The sequence below is a fragment of the Aspergillus tanneri genome (genome assembly GCF_003426965.1).
Source record: "Aspergillus tanneri strain NIH1004 chromosome Unknown AapTan_6_pilon_pilon_pilon, whole genome shotgun sequence".
Lineage (NCBI taxonomy): Eukaryota > Fungi > Ascomycota > Eurotiomycetes > Eurotiales > Aspergillaceae > Aspergillus > Aspergillus tanneri.
The window spans coordinates 950,614-978,208 of NW_022984633.1; the positions used below are offsets into that span (position 1 = coordinate 950,614).

At 50.7% G+C, this 27,595-nt stretch overlaps 7 protein-coding genes across 7 annotated transcripts; 3 read left to right on the forward strand and 4 right to left on the reverse strand.

Annotated features, from left to right (window-relative positions):
- Positions 1-1,612: 1,612 nt before the first annotated feature.
- Positions 1,613-8,048, forward strand: ATNIH1004_008347 (uncharacterized protein; the record flags this gene model as incomplete). The annotated part of the gene is made up of 5 exons (XM_033572957.1): positions 1,613-1,920; positions 1,983-5,570; positions 5,646-6,949; positions 7,010-7,099; positions 7,657-8,048. The coding sequence occupies 5 exons, from the start codon at positions 1,613-1,615 to the stop codon at positions 8,046-8,048; spliced, it is 5,682 nt and encodes a 1,893-aa protein (XP_033423509.1).
- A 69-nt stretch (positions 8,049-8,117) lies between these two features.
- Positions 8,118-9,930, reverse strand: ATNIH1004_008348 (uncharacterized protein; the record flags this gene model as incomplete). The annotated part of the gene is made up of 4 exons (XM_033572958.1): positions 8,118-9,265; positions 9,361-9,604; positions 9,692-9,760; positions 9,814-9,930. 4 exons carry the CDS (start codon positions 9,928-9,930, stop codon positions 8,118-8,120), a joined length of 1,578 nt encoding a protein of 525 aa, XP_033423510.1.
- Positions 9,931-10,277: 347 nt separating this feature from the next.
- On the reverse strand, positions 10,278-13,905 carry ATNIH1004_008349 (ATP-binding mismatch repair protein PMS1; the record flags this gene model as incomplete). Its single annotated transcript, XM_033572959.1, has 5 exons — positions 10,278-10,353; positions 10,453-13,486; positions 13,547-13,633; positions 13,716-13,803; positions 13,873-13,905. 5 exons carry the CDS (start codon positions 13,903-13,905, stop codon positions 10,278-10,280), a joined length of 3,318 nt encoding a protein of 1,105 aa, XP_033423511.1.
- Positions 13,906-14,287: 382 nt separating this feature from the next.
- Positions 14,288-15,910, reverse strand: ATNIH1004_008350 (serine incorporator domain-containing protein; the record flags this gene model as incomplete). Its single annotated transcript, XM_033572960.1, has 3 exons — positions 14,288-15,007; positions 15,067-15,660; positions 15,860-15,910. The coding sequence occupies 3 exons, from the start codon at positions 15,908-15,910 to the stop codon at positions 14,288-14,290; spliced, it is 1,365 nt and encodes a 454-aa protein (XP_033423512.1).
- A 2,090-nt stretch (positions 15,911-18,000) lies between these two features.
- On the forward strand, positions 18,001-20,104 carry ATNIH1004_008351 (putative MFS transporter; the record flags this gene model as incomplete). The annotated part of the gene is made up of 8 exons (XM_033572961.1): positions 18,001-18,078; positions 18,146-18,217; positions 18,286-18,418; positions 18,480-18,584; positions 18,653-19,286; positions 19,349-19,364; positions 19,426-19,543; positions 19,647-20,104. The coding sequence occupies 8 exons, from the start codon at positions 18,001-18,003 to the stop codon at positions 20,102-20,104; spliced, it is 1,614 nt and encodes a 537-aa protein (XP_033423513.1).
- A 1,128-nt stretch (positions 20,105-21,232) lies between these two features.
- On the reverse strand, positions 21,233-24,227 carry ATNIH1004_008352 (putative GATA transcription factor (AreB); the record flags this gene model as incomplete). The annotated part of the gene is made up of 6 exons (XM_033572962.1): positions 21,233-21,928; positions 22,008-22,211; positions 22,435-22,528; positions 22,739-23,072; positions 23,127-23,277; positions 24,108-24,227. 6 exons carry the CDS (start codon positions 24,225-24,227, stop codon positions 21,233-21,235), a joined length of 1,599 nt encoding a protein of 532 aa, XP_033423514.1.
- A 714-nt stretch (positions 24,228-24,941) lies between these two features.
- Positions 24,942-27,362, forward strand: LSB6 (1-phosphatidylinositol 4-kinase LSB6; the record flags this gene model as incomplete). Its single annotated transcript, XM_033572963.1, has 2 exons — positions 24,942-26,444; positions 26,502-27,362. The coding sequence occupies 2 exons, from the start codon at positions 24,942-24,944 to the stop codon at positions 27,360-27,362; spliced, it is 2,364 nt and encodes a 787-aa protein (XP_033423515.1).
- Between the last annotated feature and the right edge of the window lie 233 nt (positions 27,363-27,595).

Below are 27,595 nucleotides of genomic sequence, written 5' to 3' on the forward strand. Positions count from 1 at the left end.
GAAACTAGGGTGCATAGTGGGTGTGGCTATCGATTGGTACTCCATTCCATTCCTATCATCCTGGAAGATTGTGGAATGTCGGCTGCTTTTTGAACTTTTCATACATTTCAGCCATTTCCCGTAAAGGGCTTCGACGAAGAAGAGTGTACGGAGTATAGGCTATGGAACTTTGGATGGAAATGCATGGCAAAAAAGAACCAAATTGGGCAAGTTTTAAAATATATCCAAATTACATAGGTATTTAAGATACTGTACTTTAGTGGTATGGCTCTGCATGAGACATTCATGGAACATGGCCAGATCCCGCTAGGAGATGGCCGGTCTAAAAGAATAAAAATAACAACATCAAAGACAGTTATCATAGGAGGTTCCAGATAGACTGCATATATGACAGCATCTATTCCCAAAATAGAAAGAAAGACAATAAGGAAGAACACAACCAACAGAGACGCTGTAAATTTTTAACACAGTGGCAAGCTGGAGGGCAGTTGTTGGGTTTGACTGAGACAAAGTGTCCTCCATTAACCAGGGACAAGGCGGGTGAGACAAAGTGTGCCAATTATAGGGTCCCTTCGGGGCCTGGGACCCGATCCGACCCTTTTTGCGGCCTTGATTGGTTGGGCTGAAAGTTTGGCTGAAAGTTTTTGATGCACACCACATAACAGGTTTATTCATATATAATACAGCTATTTTAAAACAAACCCCAAAGAAGGCAACCAACCACGCCAAATTTACCTCCCGAGCAAGTTTCTTACTATTCCACCTAGATTTACATACACTAGAGTTTGTCCCATCCCAATCCTTTAACATTAAAGGGTGAAAAAAATAGATGTCTTGCAAATTCACTGGCTAACATTACCTACTGAACGGCTAGTTTTTCACTGTGTTCCGAATTAGTTCGGGTTTCAGTACTGGGTTACTGCACCAAGTAATTTTCATTTGATGGTTTCGCTACCAAACCCCATCCAGTTAAGCTACTGGAGAGTTATGGGGTGTCGCCGAACAGAAGACAGTCAGACTATGTGGCTCTCTTCTTTTCTTGACTACTACTAATCATCCACCTGGCAATCGTCAGTCTCCATGGTTTTCGGTTTTTGCTTTGCTTTTTCAATTGTCACTCTGGAGCAGCGCATTTGATCTTGTCTTCTACCCTCACCCTCTTCTTTCGTTTCTTTGTTTATTACCACAGTTTCATAATAGTTTTTATTCTCTCATCTCTCTTCTGTCTCTCGCTCAGAATTATCCCCCCCCCCTTCCCGATTATAATCAGAATCTCGACCGCCTCATTCGCTACTTGCCACATTCCTACCACTGGCTCCCACAAATCGAAGATCCTGACTAGGCTTGAAGGGCAAACAGATCTTCCATTTCACATCGCGGTCTTATCCCACTTTCCTCATCAAGAGTTGTCTTTTTTTAAGCTGGTAAAATTATACCCCAAGCTCGCATACATCGACTCTTCCACCTTTGAATGAAGCGTAAATACTACATGTTTTGATCTTCAATCCACTCCAGTCTTCACGCTCGTTGCTTCTGGCTGGTCAGGGTTTCTCACCAGGGCAGCTTGCCGCCACGGTCGTTTAAACACTGTGTTGCGTGATCGAAGCGCATCATGTCAATGTCAAATCGCTTTTCGGTTTACTCTAGCCATTCGGCTGGCTTGTCCTCGGGAGTTCGCCCAGCTCCCCAGTCAGGCTCCCAGGTGTCAACGACAACGCTGTTGAATGCATTGCACACCTATTATAATTCGGGTCAACCTTACCAGTTGGACGCAGGAACAAGTCTCGTGGTAAATACTTGGCTTACTGCTACCCAAACAACTCCCGATGGCCACAGTGGTGGTATCGTAGACCGAGATTTGCCTGTCAGAGCTTGGGAGCATGCGAGGCGAAGGGCAGAGGATGGGTGCATTGTACTGAGGTTTGTACTGACATTGGCGGATCACATACGAAAGGTGTCTTTGGCTGACGGATTACTCCTAGTTCCACTCACCAATCAGCCCCGTCTATCCTGGAACCTTTCCTGGCGGCATTACCTCTATCCACTCCAAGCATCACTTTCACTGCACTCGCCGCTCTGAGACCGTTTCTATCTGCTGTAACTTCCTTCAATCCATCATATTCCCTCTATTCCGCGCTCTCCGCTTGCTACACCTTTACCCTGAAAGGCGATATCACGGGACTCTCTCTAGCACTCTCAACGTCGGGCATTAATGTCCACAAGGGATTGCTGGATATTCCGTCTGAGCCGGGATATCGCGCGTTTGATGTCTTTTATTACCTCCTGACCTCCGCCTCGACACCTGCGGAGCGGGAGTTTCTCGATCTGAAGGACTTCTCCGCGTATGCGTTGCTCAATAAATCGGGCACGTATACGCCTCCTTCGTACCTTCCCACTGCGGACGACGCGGCCTCTGCCGAAGATTTCCGTGCTGCCTTGAAGGCAATTGGCATCAAAGGGGCCTCTCAGCGGGGCTTGCTGTCAGTGCTTGCAGGTCTCCTGAAACTGGGTGATGCGGCGGGCTTTTTAGTCGATCAGGAAAATCTGGAGGAAGCTTGCGAGGAAGTTGGAGGATTGCTAGGTCTAGACCCTGAGATCCTCCTTCATAAATGCTCCACCGACGAACGAGGACTGTTGATTTCGGGCGTCTACGAAGCCTTGGTCGACTGGGTAATCAGTAAAGCCAACGAGGCTATCGGGAATGAAATTCAGGCGTACCTTGAAAATGGCCCCCAGAGCAGTGGTGGTTCTGGCCATGCTGGCCAGCACTCCGATGATGATTCGGTGAGCATTACTGTGGTCGATATCCCCAGACCAGCTCTTGGTAAGGCGGTGGCAATGAGAGGCGTATTTGATGACTCTCTGGGTATCAATGCAGAAATGAAAGAGGATGGGGTTCCCACCCCTCCTGTTGGGCACGCAATTACGACCGAAACGACTGCCGCCGTGTCCCAAGTCGAGGCGGATTTGGGGATAACCACGGGCCCTGCTTGGCGCGAACGAGAATATGAACTTGACAAAAGACAAGGAGTTTTGGAGAAGGTCAGTTTAGAGGTCGAGCCGGACGCGTTTCTCCGGCAGCTTCTACTCCCCGTGGAGTCTGAAGGAATCACAGTTGGTCAGAGAGGTCGATTTGACCTTGCTACTGTGCTAGGCAGTAGTCGGGTGTGGCATCACATTTCAATACACCCAACTGATGACTTGCCCGAAACTCTGACCTCGTCATCTGCGGCGTGGGCTGCCGGGGCTGTGTCTCGTCAAATCCGCGACTGGAGGCTTAGCGAGTGGGCGAATCGTCGTCTCAAGCAACTTGATTTCACAGCCGACTTCGATGTGGAAGAATTTGTCGGCAGGTATTCCCGACTCGGTTGTGCAGATGGCAAGGATGGCGTGGAAAACTGGCTAGTCGAAAGGGGTTGGACAAATGGTGATGCGGTTGTCGGTCACCAGCGCATCTGGATGAGGGAAAACGCATGGTGGGAAGCTGAAACTATGCTTGATCTGAAACCAAATGAATCGCCACCAGCAAACCCCTTCATGTACGGACAAGGTATGCTTGATCCTGGTGTCCCAACTTATGGAGGTCAACCTATCGCAGAGTCAACCAGCCTCCTGGGGAGCCGAGACAATCTTTTGCAGAGGCAAAGCATGCTGGCTCCCAGTGTCGGAGGTGGGAAGTCGATCGCACCTAGCGTACCTCATATGGCAGGCGACTATGGTCTTGGCTCTAAGGGAGATGAGAAGAAATATGACAATCCTTACGACACCTTCGGTGGTGAGCTCGATCCCGAAATTGGCCAGCCGCACCATATTGAAAAGCAAGACATGACCTTTGGCCGTCGCCTCTGGGTCGGATTCGTCTGGGCATTGACCTTCTGGATCCCGTCCTTTGTCCTTCGGTACATTGGCCGAATGAAACGCCCTGACGTGCGAATGGCCTGGCGGGAGAAGGTGGTCCTTGTTCTCCTCATCCTCCTTTTCAATGGTCTTGTTTGTTTTTACATCATTGAGTTTGGTAACCTGCTTTGTCCGAATAGAGACAAAGCCTGGAACCAGAAAGAATTGGGCTATCATCAAGCTCCCAATGACTTTTACGTCGGCATCCACGGTAAGGTGTACGATATTACCAAATTCGCCAAACTTCAGCACAGTGATACCGATATTGAGACCACCTCATCGAATATGGAACCTTTTGCTGGAAAGATTCTGGACGCCTATTTCCCTCCTCCTTTGACTCGGTTCTGCGACCCGTTTGTCACCGACGAATTAGTCGTACTGCAGTACAATGATACCACTGCCGTCGAGTACTCCAACGGTAAACATGATTCCGGGCCTATGAATCAGCCAAACCCGAAGACGAAGCTTCACGAGATAACCTGGTACGAAAAGATCTTCTTACCAAAAATTAAAGAGTACTACAAGGGAGACCTGGTTTGGACGAAGGGTGTGGTCGCTAAGCAGGCGGACGCCGACCAGCGTTACTGGGTCATTAAGGACAATGGTATCTACGATCTGACAGACTATTTCTACTCTCTGAAGAGGAGCAACAACAACAAGGACTACGACTTCTTGCCCAAGAGCATTACGGAACTCGTCAAGAGTAATCCGGGCACTGATGTCACCGATAAATGGCCCAATACGCAAGAGGCGCAGGAGGCTCAGAAGTGTCTTGATTATGTCTTCTATAAAGGAAGAACGGATTTCCGCGATGAGCCGAAGTGTACGGTCAACAACTGGATTCTGCTTTCGTTTGCCGTTCTTATCGGCGTTGTCGTTGTTGTAAAGTTCCTTGCTGCCCTTCAGCTAGGAACTAAGCGTCGCCCTGCACCACAAGACAAGTTTGTGATCTGCCTGGTGCCGGCTTATACCGAGGGCGAGGATGCACTACGCAAAGGCCTTGACTCGTTGACAGCCCTTCAGTATGACAACAAGAGGAAGTTGATCTACGTAATTTGCGATGGCATGATCGTCGGCGGTGGCAACGACCGTCCCACACCCAAGATCGTTCTCGACATCCTGGGGGTTGACCCGAAGATCGACCCCCCGGCGTTGCCATTCAAGTCTATTGGGCAAGGAAGCGATCAACTGAATTATGGCAAAGTCTACTCCGGCTTATATGAGTACGAGGGCAACGTTGTGCCATATGTTGTTGTGGTCAAAGTCGGAAAGGAGTCCGAGCAGAATAAGTCGAAGCCCGGTAACAGGGGTAAGCGTGACTCCCAGATCCAACTACTCAGCTTCCTTAACCGCGTGCATCACCGCGCTCCGATGTCGCCTCTTGAGCTCGAAATTTTCCACCAGATTAACAATGTGATTGGCGTCGACCCTGAGCTGTATGAGTATTGTCTCATGGTAGACGCAGACACCAGTGTTCGGGAAGACTCGCTTAACCGCTTGGTTGCTGCATGTGCCAACGATGCTCGAATTGCCGGCATTTGCGGTGAGACCAGTCTCCAGAATGAGGGTCGAAGCTGGTGGACGATGATTCAGGTCTATGAGTACTATATTTCCCACCACCTGTCAAAGGCGTTCGAATCCCTTTTTGGCAGCGTGACCTGTCTTCCTGGATGGTGAGTCCTGCCTTCTGCAGTGGTCCTGCTGCAGTGGTATCTGGAATCCGGTGCATTTTCTAACCCAGCCAATAGTTTCTCTATGTACCGTCTACGAACTGCGGACAAGGGTCGCCCCCTGATTGTTTCGGACAAGGTTGTCCATGAATATGCGGCCATTAATGTGGATACCCTTCATAAGAAGAACCTGCTTTCGCTGGGTGAGGATCGTTATCTGACTACGCTGATGACGAAACACTTCCCGACCATGTTATACAAGTTTCTTCCCGATGCGTATGCCAGTACTGCCGTACCGGAGGAATGGACTGTCCTGCTATCACAGCGGCGTCGATGGATCAATTCGACAGTGCATAACCTCGTTGAACTAGCAGCTCTAAAGGATCTTTGTGGCTTCTGCTGCTTCAGTATGCGCTTCGTCGTGCTGGTCGACCTCATCGGAACTGTTATCCTGCCTGCGACCTGTGTCTATTTAGGGTATCTTATTTACCGAATTGCCAGTCACACGGGCCCGTTTCCCACGATCGCTATCTCTATGCTGGCGGGTGTCTATGGTCTCCAGGCGATTATCTTCATCGTCAAGCGTCAATGGCAGCATATCGGATGGATGATCATTTACCTCTGCGCCTATCCGATCTACAGTTTCGTCCTGCCCCTTTATTCGTTCTGGAAGCAGGATGATTTCAGTTGGGGAAGCACCCGTATTGTCATTGGGGAGAAGGGATCCAAGCGTGTTATAGCGGTGGAGGACGAGCCCTTTGACCCCCGCAGCATTCCTCTGCAGCGCTGGGATGATTACGCTCTCGCCAACAACCTTCCTGGTCGCCGTGGGGAGTATAGCATGAGCCAGGAGAAGATATATGGCGGTCGGTATATGGATGAGACGGCCATGGAATTGGACGATATGCATTCGAACTACTCCTCGGTAAAGCCTGCTTCCACGATCCTAACCGGCTTCCCTGGTCAGGGTCGTAATGGGAACCCGTACATGCCGCCGCAATCGCCGGCTCCTTTCGGTGGCAACTACCCGGGCAACAGGCATTCGCATCTCTCCCACCTCAGCAGGTACACCGATTTGCCACTTCAAGGTGGACAAAATACACCGCGACAGATGTCTATGGGTAATCTCAGCCATCTGAGCCAGTTCCATGAGAGTGGTATGAATACGAGCCGGCATAGTGTTGGATTGATGCAGAGCACAGACAATCTTCTTGGAGGCCAACGGCCGCACTCTCGGAGCCCCGTCGGTGGCGGATTCCAGTCCAGACCCCAAAGTGCCTTTGACTTCCGTGGCAGCGGCGGACCGGATGAGATGGCCATCACGGAAGCCATTCGGGGTTGTCTGGCAGAGGTAGACTTGGACACGGTGACGAAGAAACAAGGTAAGCCGAAATTACTGCCGTAGGGACGTGGACTATTGGCTAACTTTTTTTTTTTACCAGTTCGTGCCTTGGTTGAGCAACGACTCCAAACAACGTTGACTGGAGATAAGCGGGCGTTCCTAGATCGCCAGATTGATCAAGAGCTAGCCAGTATGTAAAAATAGAGGACGGGTGTATTTTTTTCTTTATTTTTTTTAATTTTTAGTTTTCTGGTTTGTCATTTTGCTTTATTTTTGTGCTGTTGAAATGGGTTGCGTGCACAGCGAAACTGTTGATTTAAGACATATCATATCATTGTCAGCTGGACATGCAGGGCGTTAGGGATGATTGATTGAGATTGAGCATATAGGGATTATGGACGTATAATACTGTTGATAATGGACATAATTGGCATGTTACTCAATAAGGAGATCACGACGTATACAGCATGCAGTATGTACAACTAGCGTGGTGGGGTCATCTGATAGATTTGTTGGATATAAATCCATCTTCTGTACGGAGTATTTTCATCATCAACAACTCTCTGGACACTTTGAATCAACTGTCTATCAAAATGACCTCCACTCAACCCTCCTCATCCTCTCTCCCATCTACCAATACTACTAATACTAATACCAATACCAATGTCACTGCTAATGTTAATGTCAATAACAATAACAACCCCACCACCTCCCCTCCCTACCAATCCCAGTCTCAATCCCAACAAGCTGCCGAAGCCAAAGCAGCATTTACGGCCTCGCTCCGCTCCGTCGGCGCAAACCACGAGACGGAGCTGCGGGAACGCGCACGCATGATCCACGAGAATGCCTCTGCGCTGACGAAACAGGAAACGGGTCTACATCGCGCGACGGAGGGACTTCGCAAGCAGAACGATCAGTGGGCCAAGGTGGCGGATCAGGCGCGCGACGGACTTAAGGAGATCGGGGACGTGCAGAACTGGGCGGAGCTGATTGAGAGGGATCTCCTTGTGGTGGAGGAGACGGTGAGGTTGGCGGAGGAGAGGGAGGGAAGACGGAGTGGAAGTGATGGGGAGGGTGAGGAGATGAATGGGAATGGGGATGTGAAAGGGAAGGGGAAGAGCGGGTGGTTTTGGTGGTAGTTTTTTTTATATATAATTTTTATATATATTTTTGGGGTTTGTTTGATTCAGTTATATAAGAATATGATATTATTCATTGGATGGATATTGTACTCTGTCGAGCGTGCCAAAGTCCTCCTTGATGGTCCGTACACTGATGAAGCGCTGGAGATGCGCCATCGTCCCTGTCTTGTCGTTCGTCCCGGAGTCTCGACTGCTCCAAATGGTTGCTGGGCTACCATGGATCCCGTGCATTTGGTGTTGATGTAGAGCATGCCCGCTGCGTGCTTCAGCGCCCGTTTGCGCCTGGCGTGACGCATAGATGTCCTTGGCGAAGATGCTGCCCGTCAACGCATAGCGCGATGTTGTATCCACCAGCCCCAGAGTCGACTCCCATTCGTCGTCAGGATACACGTAGACGCCCAGGATGGGCCCGAACAACTCGCGCGACATGATCTCGTGTCGTGGGTTCGTTGTTCGGTAGACTGTCGGATGAACGTAGTATCCCTCGTCGTTGGAGGACTGGCCCCCGGCGATTAGCTCCAGTTCCGGATCCTGTTTTGCGGCCTCGATCACTTGGGCTAACCGGTCAAAGGCCCGCCGATGGATCACCGGATTGATAAAATGGCGGTATTCGTCGACGGGACCGACGCTGACCTGGGCCAGCTCCTCCTGCAGGTGTCGTCGGAACTCAGGCCAGACGGACTCCGCTACGTACACGCGCGAGTTGGCCGAGCACTTCTGTCCCTGGTACTCAAAGGCTGCTCGGATGGTGTTCAAGGCCGCGTTCCGGATGTTAGCGGACGGGTGCACCAATCCCCAATTTTTGCCGCCGGTCTCGCCAATGATCCGGGGGTAGGAGTTATAGAGGCCATCGCCGATCCCGTTTCCAACCTTCTTCTGCAGGCCCTTGAACACCTGCGTAGATCCGATAAAGGTCAGCGCCCCGAACTCAGGTCGCTGCAGAAGGGTGTTGGTGACCTCCTCGGCGTCGCCAGGAAGGAATTGGATCACATCCTTGGGCAGTCCCGCTTCCAGGAGGATCTGGTGCAGCAGCCAGCTGGAATGCAAGGCCGAATCGGACGGTTTCCAGATCACCACGTTGCCCAACAGCGCGGCGGGTCCGATCAGAGTGGCGCCCAGCGCTGTGAAGTTGAAAGGCGCAATGGCGTAGACAAAGCCCTCCAGGGACGGTACTCCAGCTTGTTCCAGGTGCCGGCCGGTTGGACCTTGGGCTGCTGGGAAAATAGTGACCAGCATTCTTGGATGTAGTAGCGGAAGAAGTCCACCGTCTCAGTGGATGCGTCGATCTCCGCCTGCCAGATATTCTTACCCTGGCCCAGCATGGTGGCGGCGACCAGCTCCGAGCGATACTTGCCGACAATGAGCTCCGAGGCACGTAGGAAGATCGATGCGCGATCCTCAAAGGGCATTGCCTCCCAGGCAGGTTTGGCCCTCAAGGCAGCATCGACGGCAGCATTCGCCTGCTCTGGGGTTGCTGTCGCATACTCGGCCACAATCTCACGGTGTCTCGACGGGTTCTCTTGTTTGCAGGATTGCCGAGTTTCCAGCTGTCCCTTTCATCAGCCGATGGTCAATTCTAGCTTGAAAGACAAGAGCCTCACCGTATATCTGTTGACAGTGATGGGGATTTGGACCGGTACCTTACGCTTCAGCTTCTGCAGAGCTTGGGTCAATTCGATTCTCTCAGGGGACCCCTTCTCATAGTTTAGCTGAAGGTTCTTGTTAGCTCATACGTCCTCTGGAATAAATGACATCCACTTACCGTCTTCTCATTCTCAAACCTGGGGGGATGCCAAAGGCTCATGGATCGATGCATCAATGGCGGTAACCGGTGCAGGCCAACAGCACGTACCAGCTGTGTCGTAACCACTGACCGCATGATGAGAAATATGGATGGACCTTGTCATGTCCTCACTGGTTCCCAAATGGGCAACCATGGGCTACTTGTATCAACCAGCGTAGACTCGGGATGAGATCCCGAAGCAACATCGTCTTCCGGCCCTTCCCCGCTTGATTCCCCACTTGGGAGGAACGGGGAACATCAGCAACATCTAATAGGCGACCTGGAGAGACCTGCATTGCAGATGGATCATGTTGAGATCAGCTACGCGTTCCCCGCGTCGGATGGCGATCCCGAAGGCGCAATATAATTTAGAGTGAATGTCGCCCGCGACGACGAGAAGGCCGATCCAGAGAAAATATGATCCAAAGGGTTTGTTGCCCCCATTAGGCATTGTGTAGAGGCTCAACAGCAACTATCGGAGCAGGAGCCGAACTGATATCTGAGTCCAGGATTGTGCATCTATAAGTTGTCAATAGTCCTTGGAAGAAAGCTCGGGGGGTATCCGAAATGTTATTGCTAGATAGATGTCTAGGTCCATATCCAAAATGCCTTTCCTACCTCTCGTCAACTTCGTCTTCATCCTCCTCCTCTTCATCCTCCTCCTCTTCATCCTCCTCCTCTTCATCCTCCTCCTCTTCATCACCAGACTCTGCCATACACCTGAAATAGCCTTTCCATATGTTCAATGAGTCTGCCCTCGATTGATGGTCCTCGGTTTCCAGCCCTTCCTCCCCGAATTCATCCCACTCATTCCACTGTCGTAGACTCATCAAATGCCTCATGGTCGGTCGGCCATGAGGGCAATTCCATGGTTTGTCGATAGTCCCCATGTTCCTCACTACCTTCTCCATCTGTCTCTGAGTCAAGTTTTTGCCGATCATGATGCTAGACCGACATGCTCTCATGGCGAACATCTTCCGCACTTTGCCAGGGCGTGGTATATACATATGCGACGCGGAGCCCGTCGCGCTGGCGGTCGGCATCTCAGACAGCAACACAATCAGTTCCTCCAGGTCTCGCACGCCAAAGACTACCTCTTTGCTTAGAGGCAGTGAAACCAGCTTGCACCGGCGGCCGATGGGTTCGTCCCCACTGTTGTCGACTTCCACAATAAAGCCGTTTTTCTCCAACGCGGGCTGGTTCTCGATGACGATTTCCTCCTCGACCGCCGTGAGGTCCAATCGTTTTGGCTGGACCAATCGCTGATTCTGCACTACGGTTTCTGCTTGGAGCCGTTCAAAGTTGATTTTCTCATCCGAGGCATGTTGGTCGATGATGAACAGTTCGTCCTTGCCGTTGGACGATCCTGAACCCGGTTTAACTGTCGATGACCGCGTAGCCAAAATAAACCCTAGGTTGAACTGCCCGATGATGCGCATATTGGCAAAATCATCCTTGGCCACAGTGAGAGATAACTGTTCCTCGGCTGTCTCTTGCGACAGCGATGTCTCCATTGCGTCTTGAAGATCGCCGGAACCGGTAACATATAACCGGAGACTCTCTTGAATTGTTTCCGCCTGGGATTGGATTCTGGAAAGTGACCCATTGATGGTGCTCACCAATTGGACCGTAGAGTCGCGATGGGCAGCTCCCTTATTTAGTTTATTCGCGCGGTGGACATTGCTTTCTTGTGACAAGACGGCCTTCTCCTCTGCCTCTTGAATGAGTCGTTGAACCTCTCCCTCTTCATGCTTCCTTTTTTCATCATCATCCATATGTCTTGCAACAGGTGTTGCAGGCGACTCTGATGTCGCAGCTTCATCTTCATGGCCAACTTCTTGCTCAATCGAGCCCTGACTAGCAGCGTCGTGGTGCGAATGATCACTGCCCTGATCTGACGGACAATAAAGTTGAGATCCATCCTCAGACTCTACATCCTCGAATTGCTCAACTTCTTCATCATCTTCGATCTCCTCTTCCTCATCTTCCTCCATAACGTCCTCGGCATCACCGTTCGTCGCGTGCTCTAACTGGGACCCCGGGGCAGCAAAATTTCTCATTTGCTTACCAAATATACCAGCGCGAGATGGGGTGTGAATCCGTCTTTTCCGAGCTGAAGGATAGTCACCACTGATAAAATCCCCGTCCCTCTTTTTGGGGACACCACTCCCCACCATAGAGGTAACGGTTCTGTTGCCAATAGTAATAGTGGCAACCTCGGGGGGCATTCTTCTTGGCCGCATTCTATCAAATGCATTCTGGATTGTATTTGGCGTCTCCAGAGTGTCTACCTCCTGCGCAGGAGCTGTGTTTTCATCTGAGACATTGCTCTGACAGGTGCGGTCTTCAACTTCATCGACCTCCGTGTCCAGTCCAGCAGAACCCTGAGGTGTGACGTTTTCACTTAAGCCCAATGAGACTTTATCGGCTGGACCATCGCTCTTTCTGGGTCGTGGCTCACTGTCCTGGCTGGGTTGTTCATGCGTAGTCCGAGGAGTCGTCGGCAAAGATGGTATATCTTGTAATCTCGAGATATTCAATCTTGCGGGGGAGGATGACATAATTGTTTGTTCTTGACGAGAGCTGTGGCCACTGAGAAAGTCCTTCATTCTACTTTGCAAGCTAGTTTGACTTTGCTCCACTTCATCGTCTTCAATATCTTGCTCATCATTCTCCGCATCATCAAGTTCCTCGTTGGCTGTATGCCTTCGGGAGATGATATCATGTAGGCCTTTTTTACTCTGCTTGGAATCGGGCTGTCTGGATCCAAGAACCTGGGACTGAGGGACAGTCTGATCGGAAGATTCGAACAATTGTGTTAGTGCGACTTTTAGAGAATCAATCAGCGCCCCCGCATCATGAAGTAGAACTGTTCGCTTGTCAGGAGACACATTGACATCATAGGCATCAGTGTCCATATGAAAATCTGCGAAAACAAACGGTGACTGGGAAATATTGAACGACTTGTAGACTTCGTTAAATGCTTTTGCAATTTGCGGTAGCCCACAAGGGCGAGAATTCACAAAGAACATCTGACGATCGGGTGTTTGTCTTCCTTCCCCGAATACCGGTCTAGAGACATGTCCCCGAACGAAGATCTTATTTAACTGTTTCCCATTTCCATCTGCAGCTCGCCTAGCGGCTGCCGATGGTTCGAACTCCAGCTCCAAATCAAGTGGAATCAGGGCCAGAAGCGTCTTCGCGCCATAGATGTTAGCAATATTTTCTTTTGTAGTTTTGTTGCCGTTTGTGGAGAAGGCAACCACATTTCGTGTCTTTCCCATTGTACTCCTGACACTGAATCGGACACCCGTACTGATGCACGCATAAGCATGTAGAAGGTTTAAGACCTTCGTATATTCACGCTTGATATTCTTTTCCAACTCGCGACGTCGAACGGGCAGCCTCTTGAACAAGCCTTCCACCGAAGCAGTGGTGCCCCGCTGGCCTGCGACGACCTGTGACTTCTTCAACTTGCCAGACGATTCGAAATCAAGGCGGCTCGCCTTGGGGGCCTGATTGGCCTGGGCCGTGACGATATGGAAATCGGACAGGGCACATAGGGAAGATAATGCTTCGCCGCGGAAGCCAAAGGTTTGTAGACGCGAGAGATCATCGTACGAGGACAGTTTGGAGGTGTAGTGTTTAAGCGCTGAAAGCAATCAGTATCGAATTCAAAAATTCTGGCCATGTTTGATGGTTAGAAGCCCACCCAAGTTCTCGTAATTCTCAGGCGAGATTCCACTGCCGTTATCTTGCACCTCGATCAGGTCTAGCCCATTGTTTTTAAATCGGACCTCTGGGTACAGATTTATTCTCGTCAGATGTCATCAATGAATTCGATACACGGCAGTACCCTAAAAGAGAGCATACCGATTAACGTAGCTCCTGCGTCGATGCTATTTTCGACCAGCTCCTTCGCAACCGAGCGAGGTCAACTATAACCTGACCGGATTGGATTTGGTGAACCTGGAGGTGCACAGGACAATATTAGACAGCAAACTTTGAGTAGAAAATAAAAGAGAATGCAAAACATACCGAACGGGCCTCGATGGCCTTGATGGTTGCCATGATGATTCCATGGTGGACAGTCGGGGTTGAAGCCCGACGCGGAATTCACGCGTTCGTTGCCACTTTACGCGATGCCGCGATAAGTAAGCATTTCTGCAGACAACGTACAGAGTCTACATACTACGATGCAATCACCTAGTACAGAGTAGATTAAAAAAAAAAAAAAAGAGAGAGAGAAGAAACAAATATAGTTACCAGTGACTTCATTCAAAATAATACTAGTCATTAACGTACTGGTAGAGCTAATATGTAGCAGCAGTTGGCCCAAACGAAGGTCTCAGCAATATACAACAGGCATTGGGGAGAATTTCAATCATAACACGCCTTACTCTGCTTGCAAAAGACAGAAACAGAAATCAACAAAACCGCATTTCCACCTCACTCAGTAAACATCGAAGCGATCGGGAAAGAGTACTGGGGCGACCAAGGTCCACAAGTAAATAGCATAGCATACCCAAGCGCTGATTATCTTCACCCAACTGGCCCAGTAGGTCCGGCCCACAGGAGCAAAGTCATCGATGGAATCGGGGTCCAAATTCTGGGTGAGTAGGGTAGCCACCCATGTCGTGGCCAGGAAGAAAATTATGTGGAAGAGCGAGTAATTGTACTGCGTCGATCCTCTTTCATCGTCCTTGGATTGGTCCTCATCATCCGATTCATCATCGCTATCGTCAAGGGCGCTGGCAGGCAAGCTACCACTGGCGACAGCCGCACGAAGAGCATCGGCGCGCATCTCACGACGACTAGTGGGCTGTTGGGTCACAAGTCCATGTTCGTTATCATCTGCTCCCAGCTGCGAATAGTTGTGTCCACCTTTGGACCCTAATGCAATGCCCTGGGTGGCCGCACGGGTCGTGGTGTATGCGATCGTGGCCATGGTAGCAATGGCACCCAAGACAATGGTAGCAGTTCGCGTGCCTCGAGCCCGAATCAAAGGATTGCACTGGTTATCATCTGGTTCCATCGAAACGGCCGATATGGTCAGGTACGTGCAATAGACAGTCACCATAGCCGCTTGAGCTAACCCTGCTCGGGGGTTGGACTCTTGGATTGCCGGCTGGACGGACACAATGGAGATTATCAAAAACACGACAAAGTTGATCTAATCGGTCAGCCCGCATTCCAAGACGACAGGGAATAGAACAACCAAAAAAAACTTACAGTAATTGCTGCCTGGTTCATGGCACATCCACTGCGAGCGAAGAAAATGTACATCAAGATCGTCATCGCGAGTGACGCAATGTACATACCCACAGTAGATCCAATAAGCAGCCCACGCCAAAGCCTGGAGTCGTTTTCATCAATCTTCTGCAAGCAGAGCTCAGCCCACGAATGTGCCAGATCCACCAGAAGAATAAGTCCCAACAAGAGGAAAAGCATGGCGCAGATGAAAGCAATATAGTGGCCATAAACAAAGAAGAATGGCTCCGGGATGAAAAACGACATAACCACGAGGGCAATCCACAGGATAATCTTCGGGCCCCAAAAACCATTCTGAAGGACCGCACGGCCATTCTTGGATGATTTCACACCAAGCAGCATAACCGCTAGGACGAGATGAAAGAGACCCAGGCCAAAGTTGATGCGATGAACTGCTACCCAACCAGTGCATTCTTTCCCATCACACCGAATTTCCATATAATCCAAGGTCAAATGTTGCAGCTTTTTGAGCGCGAAAGGCGTAAGCATGATCCATGATATAATCGAATTGATCAAAAGAATGAAGGCGTAGGCAATCCTCGTAGCCATACTGGACTTCCGTCAGTCAACTCATCAGTCACTCCATGTCCACGCCATCGAAACTAGCCGGAATCCTCACCTATTTTGAAACTTCCCACATGCGCTACACACTGCCGAACAAGTTGCAGCGCCACAACATGACGTTGCAACTGTGATAAGCTATCTCACAGTGAGTTGAGGGTTCCGTAGCCCGAAGGTGTTGAGGGAGACATACCGTACTAGCACTCGGAATGACCATAAGCGGTAGAGATAGTAGAGCGCCCATTTTGTTGTCTGATACCCTTCAGACGAAGGGGGGTAATCCTTTTCGAATGAGCAAAGGGACTAGATAATATTAAAGGGACGGATGGAATGCGATTGAATCGAGAGAGCGGCGTCACCGCTCAGAAAGTCGCCGCCTTCGTCATGTGCTGCATGTCAGTTACATAAGCAGACGGTGTCTCCACAACTGACATGCAATGTTTGTATAAACTCTCTTCTACTATAGAATCACTGGTTGATTGGCTCACTGGGACTCTATGCGGATATAGGAGGACCTGTAATGATGTTGCACAGCACCTGCATTCATTCCCATACATCCACATATTCGCATCTATATATAATTCCAAGCCTGTGTTCTAAAGTACCCGACTTTTTGTCCAGCCAACACTGATAACAACCAAGAGTAGAATGATCTACAGCGCCTGATTCCAGAGAGAAACCTTAATCATCCCATTTACAGTAAAGCAGCAAATTTCGGCATCTTTGAGATCAAAACTGGTCAGAGCCTTGGCTTAGGCGGCCAACTGAAGCCACAATGCCATGGGAGATCAGCTGGACTCCCACATAGATGAGGTATTAACCCAGCCCGGAGTGGACAGGCAATGGCGTGTGGAATCAGCGAGGCACAGACGAACGAGACGAATGACCGGTTATCTCCCTTGAACTTCGTGCAAAGTACGCCCTTCAAGGACTTTATCAAGGACTAGAGGCAAAGACGATCTCCTTCGTGATTCCATCTGGCTCGAATAATGTACATAATTGTGGACAAATTGCGCCATCCACTCTAGTGAGCTAGAGATAAGTCTTCCAGTATGAAGACTCTTTCCTCCTGCGATAGTGCTGAGAGCATAGATCACCTGAAAGGGAGTTGCAGTTATGCCAGAAATGCTGGTTGTCGCCCCCACAAATATTCTTGCCCTGTGTATGAACAGTAGGTCCGTGCATGAACGATGAGCTCTCTAGACATTTCGACAATACTCGTTATATCTGTAAAGGCTATCTCCTGGATCCAAAAGCTGAGGATTGTTGTAACAGCTGGCCCCCAATCTGACAGGACTAGCAAACGCTATGGAAAGGCCGGGCAACATGTCGCGAGGGCAATCCCCGTACCCAGCCAGTCTTCCACAGAGGCCAATCAATGTGGTTTTGCAAGCCAAAATGCAAAGTGACCCATAGTTAAGTTAATGAACTAACCTACACTGTTCTTCTCTTAGGTAAGTAGATTCTATCTGGCTTGGATTTTCAAGCCCTCGAAACGACAAGGCTGAAACACAGCTGGTAGAGAAAGATGCAGAACCCTGTTCACTTCTGTAAATCAGTGCACTACAATCGAGTTCCCACACTGATCAAGTCGGGCTGGAACTAACGATAGAGCTAGAGATGTTTTGACTTCTTGCGATTCTCCTGTGCACAATTGCGAGTACTTTCCTGTAACAAACCAGAGGTGGAGCCTGCGGGCAATACGGAGTAGCCATATGGCACAACCGCTCGCGTGCCTCAACAACGCCTAGACTAGACGCCGAGGCAGGCCAAGGAATAGAGTCCCTGGAAGCCAGCTGACCCCCTCAAGATGACGACGAGATTGCCTTGGCTGAATCAGGAAGGCCGGTGCCAAGCCCTGGGGGAGACGCTAAGCTGGATCCAGAAGGAGGCCGAGGACGGGAGTGGCTCAGGTACACGGTACTTACTGTCATTCCGTAGGCCCTGTCACTCTGCAAGTCCCAGGTACAATTACGAGTGCTGGGCCACGTCCTTCGCAACCTCTCGCGTGCTACTTATCTGGCCCCTCTCTCACTCCGACGGTCCTTTCTAGTCGCTCGTTCCAATCCAACTTTCTTCCTCTCCCTTTTATTGTTCCATTTCAGTTTTTATGATTGTTCTCCTCCCTACATTTCCGGCTGTCTGGGCCTGTGTGACTCGATAACGTCGATCCACGCCATTCGCCGAATTGCCGTCGGAGACAGAGAAATATATTGGACGTACTCCGTATCTCCCTCTCCCTCTCCCTCTCCATCGTCAACGCTCCTCCGCGTGGTTCATGTAAAACAATCATTCTGGTGTTCAGTCGGTGCATCAGCACCGGGACGGATTACGATGGGGGATATCAGCACGGCCAAGCGGATGGTTTCCGTCCTGGCGGGCACCCTAATAGCTCTTGCCTGTGGTACCAACGTGCGACTGATTCCCTGGCCTGAGACCATCGTCTGCCAATATATGTGCTAATTATTATCCGCGACAGTATGCGTATTCAGCATGGGCGCCTCAATTCGGCCACCGCTTGAGGATCACCTCCACCGAAGTGAACTTTATAGTAAGCCAACTATCTATCTTGCTTTCCCGCGGCAAACCCTATGCGACGTCGATGTTCACCTTTTCCAGGGCGCAGCCGGTAATCTGGGCATGTATGCATCGGGCATTCCTCTGGGATTGTTGACGGATGCCAAGGGCCCACGATTGACTACGTTCATAGGGGCGATAGCCCTCGGGGTAGGGTACTATCCGATCTATTCAGGTTCGTCAGAGTGATCTTGGAGAAGCAGATCATTTGTGTTGATCTGGTGTCTTCAATATAGCCTACATGCATGGACAAGGGTCTTTGGGGGTGGCCCTGTTGTCCTTTTTCTCGTTCCTCACGGGCTTCGGAAGCTCCTCTGCGTTCTCGGCTTCAATCAAGACAGGTAAATCCGCTGTCGTGGGATCATCGTTCATCCATTGTAGAGCTAATGCGATTTATGAATAATTCCAGCGGCGTCGAACTTCCCAACGCATCGAGGAACAGCAACGGCGTTTCCACTGGCCGCTTTCGGTCTCAGCGCTTTTTTCTGGTCAACCATCTCGGCCGTCATCTTCAAGGATGATACCGGGCGTTTCCTCCTTTTGCTGGCAATAGGAACCTGCATTTTGAATCTCGTGTCCATTCCGTTCATCAAGATCCGACCTCCTAGCGACCCATATATGCCCATGCCGAGAGGCCGATCGCCAGGGGTGGAGTCTAGACGATTGCTCAGGACCAAGTCCTTTGACCTGCGATCCAACCCCGACGAGTCCGATCTAGCAGGTACGCAGAGCTCTACTGCCTTTGAAGCCCCATCCTCCCAGGAGCATGGAAGGTCACCATCGGCCGCGTCGAACTCCTATTCTGGCCAACCAACCAACCTTGATGAGACGTCATCATTGGTGTCGAAAGCCACCCCGAGAAGCTCTCGGGATTCTCCTGCCAAACACGACGCGGACGATGATGACGACGATGCTCTCTCTGATGTTTCACCTGGCTCACCTCACCCAGACATTAGAGGCTTGGCGATGCTCCCCACAGTTGAGTTCTGGCAGCTATTCCTGACCATGGCGCTTCTGTCGGGCATCGGTCTGATGACTATCAAGTTCGTTCCCTTGAATTATCCTCGTAGGCTGTAGCGCTTGGTATGCTAACATCAATACGCAGTAACATCGGCAACAGCGTGAGACGGTTCCCTTTACATATACCTATACCGTGTACCCAGGTTCTAACCATATCCCCAGACCAAGGCGCTCTGGAGATACTACGATGACAGCGCCAGTTCCAAATTCATCCAACAACGACAAGTCATGCACGTGTCCGTGCTTTCCTTCGGAAACTTCATCGGCCGTCTTTCTAGCGGTAGGGGTCTTTTTCTCCTAGTCAACTTAGTAGAAACTCCCTAACCATCTCATGTTCCCAATCCCACAGGCATCGGATCCGACATACTGGTCAAAAAAACTAGACATGTCCCGATTCTGGTGTCTATTCATCTCCGCCGTGGTGTTCACCCTGACCCAGCTAGCCGGGTCGACCATCGCCAACCCGACCCAACTAGTCGTCATATCCGGATTCACCGGCATCGCATACGGCTTCCTATTCGGTGTCTTCCCTTCTCTCGTGGCGCACACCTTCGGTATTGGTGGTCTTTCTCAAAACTGGGGCGTCATGACCCTTGCCCCGGTCTTGAGCGGGAACGTTTTCAACTTGCTCTACGGCAACATTTACGACCGTCACTCCGTCGTCGTCGGTGACGACGGCGATCGAGACTGTCCCGACGGTCTGGCCTGCTACCAGGCCGCCTACTACACGACCTTCTTCTCCGGCGTGGCGGGCGTCATCGTGTGTCTGTGGAGCATTCTGCGCGAGAAGCGAATCCACGGGGCAGTTCTGCGGAAGAGCGAACACGATCGTCTGGCTTGATTGAACCTCGTGGGTTCTATCGATGCGTCCTGAAGAAACCAAAAGCTACCTACCACTCCCACTCACTTATTGTTATTATATAATACCCCCCCTTCTCGTTCAGTCTTGCAACATACGGCAATATGACGACTATATAGATAGATGGGTCCGTTCTCGGGAGACTGGGTTCATTCATTCATTTTTCTCCTCTCTTTTTCATTTTCATTGTCATACTTTCTTTTCTATTTTTATTTTTATTTTTTTTTTTCTTTTATTTAACTCTTCTTGGGTTAATATTGATGAATCATTGGATCTAGCTCTTCGCTGCAGCGAAGACAGAGATAAATATATGGGCACCGAGGTGTCTTGCCATGTACATACATACTGTTTGCCGATCGAAAGGACACGATATTCAGCGTGTGACCGAAACAAATTCTCCGTATAATTAATTCCGAACCAGAAATCAAGAGATAGACAATTAGTGGTAGTAACCTCGGTAAATCAATTGCTTTTTAAAAGTACAATCATTGGTGGATGATAAAATTGATAGGAGAGATAAGATGGAGGGTTATCATATGACGAATGGTTGGACATCATGGGGATCGACATCAAACATCTCACGCAATACAAAACACAGGTAGTAACAACACGGAAGAATCGAATCTGATTAAACCGAGCATAGAGACAGTAGAAGAACTCCTGAGCTGCTTTTTTCTCTTTTTCCTTCCTTTTCCTTTTCTTTTTCTTTTTCATTTTTAGAAGGACTAAAAAAAGCGAGAGAGAACAAAGACACATGTCGGATTCATGAGAATAATAGTAAAATAGATAATAAGAACACATTATTCAACAAACACACTCCGCTGTTTTATAGATTTTTGGTGGCTCCGCAGATCGCTGTCTCATAGTGATCTCCTCCGGCCCACGTCGGAAGGGAAAGAGAATAGCTCGAAAGGATTTTTTGTCGATGAATAGCAGGCAAATAACGGATTCGAAAAACAAAGTTGACGACAGGAGAGGTATTAGTTCATCCGATATACATCCAGCCAACAGAGACGGACTCGTAAAGGGTATCACAAAGCCAAGGAAGATCAGAGAATGTAGCTCAGCGGATGCATTTTCCGGGGTCACCCCCATTCAACAGCCCGACCGTCAAACGCTCTTGGGCGATTTTGTGGGAGACTCCGCCGGTTGTTCTACCACATCAGACAGTCTTATCCGCTTGGCTACAGGCTCGGCAGAGTTGGTGGCTTCCGAGAGTTGATGCTCCATCTCTGCGACGCGTCGCTTCAGGTCATCTTCCCGCCGCTGGGCCTCGTCGAGGGAGCGTCGAAGGCGCACTTCGGAGTCCCGAACAATCATTTCCGACCGGCGTGCCGTCGCATTACTTTGCTCGAGTTCCGTCACCCGGCCCCGGAACAGCTCATTGATGAACTCCAACTCGCTCACGCGGGTCTTCAACGAGGTGTTCGCCGCGAGTAGGCCCTCGTATGTCTGGGGCGTCTCCAGGTGACGATCCTCAACCGCCGAGTTCGACGTGGGAGACGGCTGACGCACTTGACTGGGAGCAAGACCGTTGGAGGTATTCAGCCCATGTTCCACGAGGGTCACACTGTCGAACATGTGCTGCGGCGCGATATTGGAATTATGCGGCGTCGGGTGGTGCGCTTGGTGCATGGACGGGACACCCGGAGTGTCTGTTCGGGGGACTGGCGAAGTGGAACGGTCCGAATGGCCTGGGGAGGCCTTACGTGACGCGCGGCGGTATCCATGAGATCCCCCCAGGGGAGGAGTCCCTGCTTCGGATATCGAAGTCGGCAGACCATTGGCGTCGACCGCACTCCCGGACTAACTCGGAGGCATGGTATATCAGCGACCGGGATCTCACCATGAGGGCCGGGAAAATTTTTTCGAACTGATCGCTTACCTTGCGTTTGGGGCCCTGACCGGCAGTCTTGACGCGATTGCGACTTTTGATGACATCGGTTTTTAAACTTATCGGACGGGGTCTCCCGTGCAGCTTCAAGAATAAGCCACAAGCATTGCAGAGAACTGAGCCGAGTTCGTCTCGGCGCCATAGAGGGGTGGTGGAAGTGCCACAATTTTGACACACGGGCTGCAAATGCGGGCGCTTGTGGTCAGCCATTGTTGTTGCCATAATGAGGTCAATATCCCGGGGAAAGACAGATATGATAGCAGCAGGGGAGAGAGAGAGGTAGATAAGATGAGAGATTTGACGGGGGCGATAAGGATTGCCAGTGTGGTGCCAAGACCGCATGATAACAGATTGGCCGGAATAGGAAAGGCAAGGAAAATTGGGCAACAGCCAGATAAGCCCACGATAGGCCACTTACCGGGCTATTTCCCTGGCCTCCAGTCGTCGCAGCGGGCGAGGAGGTTGCGTAGGTCATATTGGCCATGTTGGGATGCGCATTGCTGCTCGAGGCTCTGTATGGAAAGGACGGATTAGTTGATGCTTTTCCCCCAGGAACCGTGTGGATTTTTGCCATGGCGCATGTTGGTCTGTAGGTATATATATAGACGCGACAGCATCTGCAGACATATATATATATACCATATCCATGGAATTTACCGTCTCCTGGAGCCACCGCAACTCGGATATCCAGTACCGCAAAACAGGTTCGTCACAGTACATACCGTAGATTGGAGGTGGGAGCCGATGCGACCGACGCCAAAGCTGAAAGTCCCGGTAATGACGGTCCTAAAGAACTGGGGAAACCACTACTGTTACCGTTGCTGCTGCTGCTCGGGCTGTGATTGGACTTATCGAGGGAAACGAAATCGGGGAGTGCGGAATACTGCGAGGATGCCGACGACGCACCCGCGGCCGCGTCCGTTGTCGACTGAGCAGAGGTGCTGTCAACGGAAGAGGAAGAATGGTTGTAACTTGGCTCGTGCGACGGCGAAGTGGACGGCGATGGAGGACGAAGGGCCGGGTCGATGGGCGACGCCCGAAACAGAAGCGAAGCCACTGTGGAAGCTGTATGAGGGTACTAACTAGAAATCCGGCCGGGGTTGACCGAACTGAAGTGAAAGTAAGACGACTCAATCCAGATGCACGTCGTGTTAGTGATTGTTTGTATTCGACGGGGGAAGAATGCCGTTCGAGGACCAGCCACGTCGAAAAAGGCGGAATGATTAAGGAATGTTTTCCAATTCTGGTTCTCGCTCACCCGCTGGAACCAGATAAGCAATTGCCAATCCGACCGAATGAATTTTCCTGTGCTTTGGTTTGTGGTTTTCGTGCCGATCGATGTTCAGATCATGGAGGATAAAGAGTGAAAGATCTGAACGACCACTTTTACCCGAGAAACAGACAAGGAATATGGGGAAGGAATGAGAGGTAGTGGGAGGAATTAACAATAAATCAAAATCGCCGCCGTTCGAAAGAAATATGTACCTAGAATGGAGAAGGTTTGAAAGTGAGAAGTGAGCAGGACAGGAGTTGCAGATGGAAGCAAAGCAAAGCCCTGGGACACGCAGGGGTCGAGATGGAGATGGACCGGATAGATTGATTATCGGGTTGTGTTATCGCGCGTCAGGCTATTGATTACGGTATGGCTGGTTCATTTCACTGAGTGCACTAGGCATTAAGACCTGAAGCTGCTCACTACGTATTGCCGGAAATTATTCTACAGTATTTCATGTACCATTAGATCAATATATTAACCCTAAGTAGAGTCACTACTAACTACTCGATCTTCGGTAACTACGGTGTCAGGACATGCTGAGTAACCAAATTTAGGCGAGCCGAAGTAAGTTAACGGTGATACCTACGGAGATGGCAGCATTTCTCCGGAATAAACCCAAGAACGCCTTGACAATCACTGGTTAGGGGATTTTCCATTGATTAGAAGGGGAGTACAGGGAGGGATATCTAATGAATTTCTTGGGGCTATCCATTCCCAACCCTGTGCGATGGCAGGGAGAACGGAGACACCAACCACGCACTATCCATGATTTCATAAAACCACAATGGCTTTCAGTGACAGTGTCTACCCCATACCTTGGGCACAAAGACCCCTACCGAGGCATAAGAGATACCCAGAAAGGGCTTTATCTCTTCCATTAAACGTTGGTCGCAGTGTTGGCAAGTCCCTTGAGCCCAAACAAGATACCCCGTCATGGTCCCGTATATAACCTCCCTGGGGATAAATCTCCCATACGTAGGTAAACATGTTTATAGCTTGTCATCCGAGAATAATTAAGTCCATCCTGCATGAGACTAGAGTCAAGGCTATGGTCGAATCCCCAGGTTGATATTGAAAGGCCGGCTTCTACTCAGGAGTATGAGGGGAAAGAAACATCTGAGAACATTCAGTCTTACCACGGATACCCCATCATAAGTTGATGTAATTCTACCGGTAACATCCTGGATACGAACGAGGCTCATGTTCATCGAGAAACCATATCACATTATCGGGTGCATCATTCAGGGGGCGTTGTTAAGCTCTGGTGGAGCCACACAGGACGCCGCGATGGCGCTAGATACTTCAGTTACCGTCCCGTACGGACAGACTCCCCGGAAATCACGGATCGAGAAAGATCTCCACGGTACGGTACGGTATCAGCCACTCGGCTTGTCTCTCGGACTTTCTGGCTTCTCTGCAGTTCACTTTGGCCGGTTCTCAGTAATGCCTTGAAGCTTTGTGTTACCTTTCTTTAATCGTTATTCTCCTCCCTTTTTCAGCCCTTTTGTATTTTTTTTTTCTTTTCTTTTCTTTCCTTCCTTTCAAATCCCTTTAATTGTGTCTTCGTTCCCTTCGCTTCCTCCCCCCCCTTTAGATGAGACCGTGCTGTATTTGCCTCTCCATCCTTTCAATAGTTCCCAGAGCTCACCATGCCTAAAAGCCGACCGGCAACGTCGGGTTACGCCCGCCTGGCCCAGGAAGAAGAAGACAGAGCTAACGACGTGTACGACTATTCGGACGATGATGACCTACACCAACGTCCCGACACGATATCCCAATCCGCCCCCAGATATGCACCCATCTCATCCCGAGGGCGCATGCAGGTTCCCAACCTCGCCTCGCCACCCGAAAATCGACGGCGATTGAGTGGACACTACCACCGACGGACCCGGAGGAATTCCGGGGTCGACATCAAGGCCATTAATGCGCGCCTGGAGCGGTGGGCCGAGGAGATCGCCTCCAAATTCAAAATCAAAAAGGTCAAGGGGAAAACGCTTGAGGAGGAAAAGTTGGAGATCTATCACTCCGTCTTTCAGCCCCCCGACGGCGTTCGACCGATCGCCGCCGAGACACTCGAATCGGACGAAGTGGAAGGGGCAGCGCGGAGGGCTCGAGAGGAGTTCGAGGAAGTGGTGGAAGGGGTCCGCGTGGCCATAGAGATGGGGGTCCATCCCCGGATGATCTCGCAAGGCAGCTCCGGCAGTTACTTTGCGCGCAACACGGAAGGGAAGGTGGTGGGTGTTTTTAAGCCCAAAGACGAAGAGCCGTACGCATCCCGCAACCCCAAGTGGACCAAGTGGATTCACCGGAACCTCTTCCCTTGCTTCTTCGGACGCGCTTGCTTGATCCCTAATCTGTCCTATGTCTCGGAAGCGGCTGCATACGTCCTCGACTCTCGTTTGCGGACAAATCTGGTTCCGTACACCGACATCGTGTATTTGTCTTCGAAATCATTCTATTACGACTTCTGGGACCGGCGGAAAGCGTGGATGGGCAAGAAGCCTCTGCCGCACAAGGCGGGAAGTTTCCAGGTGTTTTTGAAGGGCTACAAGGATGCCAATTTATTTCTGCGAGATCATCCCTGGCCCGATCAGACCAGCTCCGGTTTTCGCGCTGAAGATGCCCCAAAGCGTAAGAAGCGGCCCTGGAACGAAGCCTGTCGTCCTTCTGGGATTCACTCGGACGATGAGGATGAGGACGACTACGAAAACGGATATGTACGCACCCCTTCACCGCGGGAAGAGAGCCGGGAGCGACGATTCTATTGGACAGAGAACCTGAAGCAGTCATTAAGAGAGGAGCTGGAAAAGCTGGTTATTCTGGATTATATTATGCGGAACACCGACCGCGGCTTGGATAACTGGATGATCAAGATCGATTGGAAGACAGAGGAGGTGTCAATAGTCGCGGATCCGCCGAAACCTAGTGGAGTCCAGAAGGATGACGAGGACGACGAGCACCTTCCTCCTGCTCGCCCTGTGTCAGTCAACTCCGACCGCGCAGCCACTGCTTCTTACCCGTACCGGAGACAGGAGGCAATGATGGCGGTCAGTCGTACCGGAACCCCGCTGAACACACAGGAACCCCAGGCGTCAATCCAGATTGGAGCGATTGATAATAGCTTGTCATGGCCATGGAAACACCCCGACGCCGTAAGTCTGCTTCCTCAGATGATGCCTGAGTGAATTCTTCCACTAACCTTTCCCCAGTGGCGAAGTTTCCCCTTCGGATGGCTGTTTCTTCCCGTGTCGCTGATCGGACAGCCGTTTTCGCAAAAAACGAGAGACCATTTCTTACCCCTTCTCACGTCGACAGCCTGGTGGAGTGGTACGCAGATGGCCCTTCGTCGTGTTTTCTCCCAAGACGACGACTTCAAGGAGAGCATGTTTGCACGGCAGATCGCCGTCATGAAGGGCCAAGCATGGAATGTGGTCGAGACATTGAAGCATCCGGATCACGGTCCCCTCGAACTTACGAGGAGAACTCGAGTGTGTGTCTGGGATGATTTGGTGGACGTCCCGGTTGCCATCCCCCTTCGCGGGCCATCCACCGAAGCCCAGAGACGCAAGGTCCGGAATTATGAGCGTTACGATAATTACGACCCTGACAATGAGGAAATGGACATTGGCGCTGCCATGTCACTGGTATCGGCGCCGGAGCATGACCTCCTCGGTCTAGGTTCGCCCCCGAACGAGCTGCCTAACCCCAACCGATTCGAACTTTCTCGTGGCCGTAGCTCTCGGGACTTTGGCGGGCCAAGGGCTCAGAATGGCAGCCCTGCGACGTTGAACGATTATGACTTCAGTCGGCAGAGTATCGATGAGATTAGCAGTGGAATGGGCCTGGACCAAAGCTGGGCTACACTCCCCCCTCGACAGGGAACAAGGCATCAAAAGCAGAGTTCCGTGTCTAGTGGGCGCGGCCAAGCGCATCTGATTTGGAGTAGCGATGATCTGGAAGGAGATTTAGGATACGCCGCCGCCGAGGGAATGGAAGGAAACCAGCGCAAAGTTATTGTGGAGCGACTAGAGGCTGTCAAGAGCAAAAACCCTGTTTTCACCTGGTGCTAAGCTGCCATCTGTTGCAGTTTGTCTCACCCAGATCCCTCTTGTTCACTTCATCTACGCCTCCTCCTTCTCTTTTGACCTGAGCCGTTGTTATGACCTTTACTCTTCTACTTTAGCGTGTTATGGCCACTGGTCTGAGAGATCTGGATGTATGGTTGCGGCCTTTTTGGGAAATTCCCATCCTATGTTGTATATAGACTTGTTGCCGGGTTCCCTCCTAATAATTACATGGACCT